Here is a 7,500-nt window from a genome sequence, read left to right on the forward strand (position 1 = left end):
TCCCTATGATGATGGGTACAATTTCCACTGGAATATCCAGTATCCTTCTTATTTCTATTTTCAAGTCTTGATACTTATCAACTTTTTCTCTTTCTTTTTTTCATTTACTCTGACGTTCCATGGTATTGCAACGTCAATGAGTGATACTTTCTAATTGATTTTGTCAATCAACTTCACGTCTGGTCTATTGCACGTATCACCCTATCTGTTCTGATACCATAGCCTCAGAGGATCTTTGCCTGATCGTTTTCTATCACTCCTTCAGGTTGGTGCTGGTACCACTTATTACTGCATGGGGCCACTGACATGAAATTCAAACTTCCAAAGAATATGGTGTTCATTTTAAAAAGTAACATAAGGTAATAACAACAGAAAGAAGAGAGATCAATTGTTAGAATAGGGGGAAAAGATAAAAAGTAATAAATAGATAGATGAAAATATAAGTAAATTGTTAAAATGCAATGAGAATTATTTTCCCTTAAACTTTTGAGGTTCCAATTGCACAACATCCTCTGGGGGACTGCTCCAATAATTAAATGAAAGTCGCTGAAACTACCTATTTCCCACTTTATCGTATCCGGACATCGAGGATAAGCCGTGAACGGGAGAGGTAAAACTTTCTTCATTTTAAGTCTTTTTTTTATTTTGTTTTTTTACTCCAGAGACTTTCACTTGGGTCATATGGAAGTTGATGGATGGGGAGTTAATCATAGGCGACGTAACAAAGAAAAACGGATGGCGATCAGGAAAATGATAGAGCTATACATTTACTAAATTTGATTCGTTCTTAGTCCTTAGAATAAGCCATTTTTCTACGTTTACTTTGGAAGAAGACGACATCTCAAATCAAGTCAGACCGCTTATTTTTCTTGTTTGTGGCAGTCCTAATTATTTATACTTTTGAAGGCTTTTCATTATTTTGGAAGCGTGACATATTTTATTTTAATTGACGAGCTTTCTTTTCTTCGAAAGTTTTGGAAGCTCCAAGTTTAGCCAAGTTTAATTATGAATGCTTTCAGAGTTCCCGTTATGTCGGTTAAAGACTGATTCCAAATGAGCTGAAAATTCTGAATCCATTTTTATTGGTAATAGCAATCTCCACTGAAATAACGATATTGACTACAGGTCAAGTTGTACCTTAAATAAAGTAGCCAGGTATGTGAAGGTTTTTATTAAGACCAGAATAGCAATCGGCTTGAGTCAGCATGAGCACACGAGAAAAAAAAAAACTTTAATTATTAATGTGCCCAATTGTATTGCATCTGGTAACATGTCCCGGTAAATTGGACCGGGCCAGCACGCAAAGACCGCTTTTACAGCAGAAAAGGTGCATGCCAGTGGTGTGTCCAGAATAATGAGTCGGTAATTAGTACTCGGAAATAACAATCTTGTTATTATTGCTACAACCCCCTACAGATTGTGAATGATATTGGCATTGTTCGTCTACCTCTTGTTCTGTTTAATTTCTAATCCTAATCGCGGCAGGCCTTTAACCTCGTCCTTGAAGAACTTCAGACAATTGATTAAACCTGTTGAATCTTGAGTTTGTGATGTCCACTTAGTATCTGATAGACTGTGATGTCTCCTGAATAAAACGACGACCAGTGATGTATATGCTGTAGGGTGCTGAAGGAGAATTTTACCATGAGTTTGTACGTTTCTCAAGAATTTCCTTATATCACTATAGGTACAGCTGTAAGTATTGCTCTGTTGCAAAGTTTGCTGCTTCCTGTTCTGTTACAAAATTGCTGCAAGTGGCTCTGTTGCTATCGTTTCGTGCTGCGTTGCTGAAGAAATTGCTGAAGCATTTGTTCCTGTGTTACGAGCGCGGGAAGACTCAGTCCAGTGGATGTGTTCAATTCAAAGCCATTGCACTGGATAAAAAGAGACCTTTAGAGAGAACACCACCCAAAACGAAGAAACAACTAGAGAAGCGGCTCAGGTTTCAGCTACGCGTAACCAACACCCCCCACCCCCTTCCCTCCACCCGCACAGAAGAGTATTGCTCCGTTCCCCAAAGTCCCCACAATTCAAAATAAACTTTAGACGTCGGTTAAACGAGTCAATAAAAAGGGTAATAATTATATCTTGGCTTATTGTCTACGCGTCACCGTATGGCAAATGTAAAGTAGACAGCCGCTCGAAGATATCGTTTATTAATATATTTTGTCGACCATACAATATAGAGCTGAGTGTATCCAATACTTTGATCTTCGAAGGGCTATAATTATAGTACTAAACGCGGCGTCCCAAGGCGTTTCCGCTATATTTAGTACTAGTACCTCGGAGTAGGTGGCTCTTAAACAGCAAACCGAAGTAGCAACTATAGGTCAATATGACCGCGGGTGAAAGCTATAAGCTATTGCATATAGCATTCACCCGCGTAAGTTAATGGAATAATCCTTCCGTTAATATATTATTCTTTACGAGCATGAGTACATAGTATTGTACATTGTACGTAGTATAAATGGCTTACATCAACATACACACACACAACACACACACACACACACACACACATATATATATAATATATATATATATATATATATATATATATATTATTTATATCAGTTTTGAAGGGATGACACTAGAAGACTACAGCCTACCGGTTTCTCAGCATGCCTTTAAGGGTGCAGTTGCTAGCCCTACGCCCTGTTTTTAGGGAGTGAACCATCGACCTCTAGGACACTACTACCTTTCTGGCTCTCATCGTCGGTGAACTTCATGCGGTGCGCTGTAGGCATTGCTTTAGGTTCTTTGCAGCGTCCCTTCGACCCTAGCTTCAACCCCTTTCATTCATTTTACTGTTCCTCTGTTCATATTCTCTTTCTACCATTTTACTTCCACCTTGCCTAATATTCATTCCCGCGCTGAATGGCCTCATAGGTCCAGCACTTGGCCCTTGGGACTAAATTCTATATTCTATTCTATTCGATTCCATTCATCGTAAGTGCGACCCACCACAGTCGACACACTCCTAGCTACATATTCCAGTGTTAGGTCGACTCAGGCTCTATTGCTGAAACATAAGATGCCTCCGACACGTAAGACCCTTTTGAACAAATCCCGTATGAAGGGGCAGGGGGCAAGGGCCCACACCTGAAAAGACTTTGTAACAATTTTGTAAACCAATGTATGTGTGTGCGTGTGTGAACTATGTAATGTATGTATGTATGTATCTATATATATATATATATATATATTATATTTGTGTATATATAGTACATATATATAGATATTCTTACATACATATATCAGCAGTGCTGTATAGTGTTTGCGCCTCATTCTTCATCTGTTTCTTTTCACTGTAATTCATAGTCAAATCACTAGAAGCGGAAAAGGAAAAGTGGAAAAAAAATAAGGGGACGGTTTTTTTTCTCTCTCACTTTCTGATGGGTCATGCGTGCCACGTCCGTTACTGAATAGGGTCTTGTGTTCAGACGGTAGTAGGTCCACCAGGGAAGAAGACGCCAATGGCTCGGTTGCTGGTCTCATCCGCGCTTGCGACGGTCATCTGGTCTGTCACTTCGGGATATTTTCATTTAGGAAGAATCCAAGCGAATTCCTGTCCCCCAGCCGAGCGAGCAAGTCTGGAAAGCTTCGTCAGGAACAGGGTAAGACATCATCCGTCCACAAAGTTATTTATCATCTATTTATTTTCTTAATCATCCATTTATCTCATTTTTCTTCGATCGTGCCGTATCTTCCTATGAAACTGCAGTCCTTCCATTGGCGTTGGTCACTGGTAAAGCTTTGGGCTCACTAGAGAAAGGTCCAACCAGTCGACCCATCTGTTAATGGGTATTAACGTCAGGTGGGGCTCAAAGAAAGGACTTGGAGCCATAACTTACCCCAGAAGACCTACCTAGAACCGAAAGGCCTTTAGTAGAGAAAATATAATATATATATATATATATATATATATATATATATATATATATATATATATATATAGTATATATGTATACAAACATTAAGCTACGAATGTCGTTTAATATCCAATTACATGTATACAGACATATTATTTCCGAGGTAGAGCGAATCTGGTATTAAACGACTTTGTCAGCTTAAATGCTTGTATTTATATAAACGGTCATGTGATAAAAATTCATTCATATACATATATATATATATATATATATATATATATATATATATATAGATATAATATATATTTGATAATATACTTTGTAAAATGTATATATATACATATACATATACATATTCATATACATATATATTTATATATATCATATATGAAGTAATTTTTGCACGCTCGGTTATTTTTACTTTTGAAGGTATTGGTTTCATTATATTCATTAAAAACTGTATGGTACTGTAACTTTCTTCTCTACCGCAATGTTTCACTTGATAGCACATTAATATCATTTTCATTCGTCTAAACAAATTTAGTTTTTTTTATATTGAAATCAGATATTATATCATACAATAAAAAAAATAATAAAGTTACCAGGAAAGAATACACGAGTTCATAGTGGAGTTTTCATAATACCAATCTTGCCTGTAAGAATGCCTCAGTTATGGTTAAAAGAGATTCCGCATTGTACATAAACCTTGTGAGATGGTCATATGATCACGCGCGAGCATTCTCACAGCCAGAGAGAGAGAGAGAGAGAGAGAGAGAGAGAGGAGAGAGAGAGAGAGAGGGAGGGAGAGAAACAGAATCGTGCAAGGCCAAGTATTTCAGGATTTTTTGCGGCCGTCGTCATACCTAGATCAAGTTCCAAATTGTATCTCGGGGAACTGACAGCCCCATTCCTATTACTTTTTGTGCGGCTTTCTTAATACCTCTCGCATTCCAGATAGTTACTGTATCAGGGCACTATCAGCATTCCTACAACTCTTACGGCCCTTTATGACCTACTCCACATTTCGAATAGTTTTGGGGGCTGGTAACCCCATTCCTACTGCTCTTTGGGAACTCTTAATACCTCACTCACCTACCAGATAGTTTCTTGAAGCTAGCAGCCCCATTCCTGTTGTTTTCAAGACCTCCCCCCCCCCCCCCCCCCCCCCCCCCTTGATACCTCTTTCACATTCCAAATGGTATTCAATGGCTAGTAGACCAATTCCTGTTTTTCTTGGGGGGTGGGGGTGGTGCCTGTGGTGGGTTGTGTGTTGGGGCCATCTTAATACCTCTCATATACCAAATTGACCTTTGGAAGCTAGGAACCCCATAGCTTACGAAAATGGAGTCATTCGAGTAGGTTTCTGTATTTAATTAAGGCATCATTGTTAAGAGCTACGAGTGGGCGAATATTCCCTTTTTCGGCAGATACGATGTCATTCTGTACGGCTATCAAGGAGGGGAAAGTTCATCCTGAGTTGACTCATATTCCTATTAGCAAATATAAGGCTGATTCTCCTTTCCTTAAATGGCTTGGTTCTAAGCAACTGTCGAATGGGTAGGAGTTCTTCATTGTGAACTAAGTGTCCCTCATTTTTGAAGATGTTTCTTGTCGTAAACAACTATCGACAGAAAAGAGTTCCTTTTTTGGAAAAGGCTCCCTATTCTCAATAGCTGTCAAGGGACAAGAATCTTCATTACGGAAGAGTCCACATTGTAAATAGCTGTCGAAGGACAAGTTTTTTACTAAGTACTTGCCAAGGGACAGGGGTGTCCATTTTGGGAGAGGGGTAATTTTTTTTTAACTAGGTGTCAAGGGACAAGAATCTCCATTTCGGAAGAGTCCACATTCTATAAATATGTGCCGAAGAGAAGCCTACTCTAAATAGCTGTAAAGGGACAAGGGTTTCCATTTTGGAGGAGGAGCCCACATTCTAAATAGCTCTCGGGGGGCAAGACTATTCTAATAGCGGTTGAGTGACAAGACTGCTAAATATCTGTCAGGAGACAAGGATCTCCATATTGGAAGAGGGTCCACATTCTCAATAGTTGCCGAGGAACAAGGATCACCATTTCGGAAGAGGGTCCACATTCTAAATAGCCGTTGAAGGACAAGCCTATTCTAAATAGCAGTCAGAGGACAGGGATCTCCATATTGGAAGAGGGTCCACATTCTAAATAGCAATTGAAGGACAAGCCTATTCTAAATAGCTGTCAGAGGACAGGGATCTCCATATTGGAAGAGGGTCCACATTCCAAATAGCAGTCGAGGCACAAGTGTCTCTATTTTGGAAGAGGGTCCACATTCTGAATAGTGACAAGAGTACCCATTTTGGAAGAGGGCTCCTTTTCTAAATGTTTTCAAGGGACTAGAATCTACTTTTCACAAGAGAATCCACATACTAAATACCTATTGTGGGACAAACCAATTCTGAAGAGTTGTCAAGGTTTAAGGATCTCCATTTTGTTAGGGGTCCACATTTAAATAGCTGTCGAGGGACAAGCCTATCTAAATAGCAGTCAAGGACAAGGGCATCCAATTTTGGAAGAGGTTCCACATACTAAATAGCTGCCCAGGGACAAGCCTGATTTAAATAGCAGTCAGGGGACAAGAATCTCCATTTTGGAAGAGGTCCCACATTCTAAATAGTTGTCGAGGGACAAGCCAATTCTAAATAACTCTCAGTGGACAAGGATCTCTACTTTGGAAGAGGATCCACATTCTAAATAGCTGTCGATGGATAAGGCTATTCTAAATAACTCTCAATTTACCAGGATCTCTATTTTGGAAGAGGGTCCACATTCAAAATAGCTGTCGAGGGAAAAGCCTATTTTAAATAACTCAGTGGACAAGGATCTGTATTTTGGAAGAGGATCCACATTCTAAATAGCTGTCGAGGGAAAAGCCTAAATAACTCTCAATGGACAAGGATCTTCTAAACAGCTGTCCAGGGACAAGCCTGATCTAAATAACTCTCAATGGACAAGGATCTCCATTTTGGAAGAGGAGTAGTTAATGACTTTTAAGAAGCAGACTCCACTACGTAGTGGCCTGCCATCATAATCCATTGAATATCAGTGCGGCAATCCGGTTGATTGCTTTATTAGATGAAGCAGGTGTTGGTGGGAGAACAGGGAAGAGACGGGAATAAGAGGCGTGTTAGATCACATACCTGGCCACACACCACTAGCAGTGCTGCTCGTTGGAGCCGTAGCAGAAGCAGCGGTAGCAGTTGTAACATTACATTTTGGAACCAGATTCGCAAACAACTTTTTTTTTCTCTACTTTACTTGGAAAAAGTGATGAAGAAAACTGATATCACATCTTTTTTCTCTTTCCTACAAGATTCACTGCGCTGCGATCTGCGAGATGGAGAGGCCCTGCCAGGGATTTTGCTACAACAACGTCTTGAAGAAATGTAGGACTTATCGAATCCTTCTTGCAGACGCTTTCCCGATAGCTGTTAATGACATCGGTTACTCTATGTATTGGTCAGGTTAGTTTAACAGAAACAAATGCGTTAGTCCAAGGGTTTCTGCGGCATTATATTTATATAATTTAACTATATATATATATATATATATATATATATATATAGATATATTTATATATATGAGATTGGGTTCAG

At 39.3% G+C, this 7,500-nt stretch overlaps 1 protein-coding gene across 4 annotated transcripts in view; it reads left to right on the forward strand.

Annotated features, from left to right (window-relative positions):
* LOC135204074 (mannose-binding protein C-like) overlaps nt 1-7,500 on the forward strand; it is a 226,400-nt gene that overhangs the window by 158,988 nt on the left and 59,912 nt on the right. For 2 of the 4 annotated variants that reach the window (XM_064234057.1, XM_064234056.1), the window contains exons 1-2: nt 3,407-3,617; nt 7,218-7,368. In XM_064234057.1, the coding sequence (XP_064090127.1) occupies nt 3,477-3,617; nt 7,218-7,368 (292 nt within the window). In that variant the 5' untranslated portion in view covers nt 3,407-3,476. Of the gene's footprint in view, nt 1-3,406; nt 3,618-7,217; nt 7,369-7,500 lie in introns of those variants that run through there. The other 2 variants (XM_064234059.1, XM_064234058.1) reach the window with 1 other exon arrangement.

The sequence above is a fragment of the Macrobrachium nipponense genome, chromosome 44 (assembly GCF_015104395.2).
Source record: "Macrobrachium nipponense isolate FS-2020 chromosome 44, ASM1510439v2, whole genome shotgun sequence".
Lineage (NCBI taxonomy): Eukaryota > Metazoa > Arthropoda > Malacostraca > Decapoda > Palaemonidae > Macrobrachium > Macrobrachium nipponense.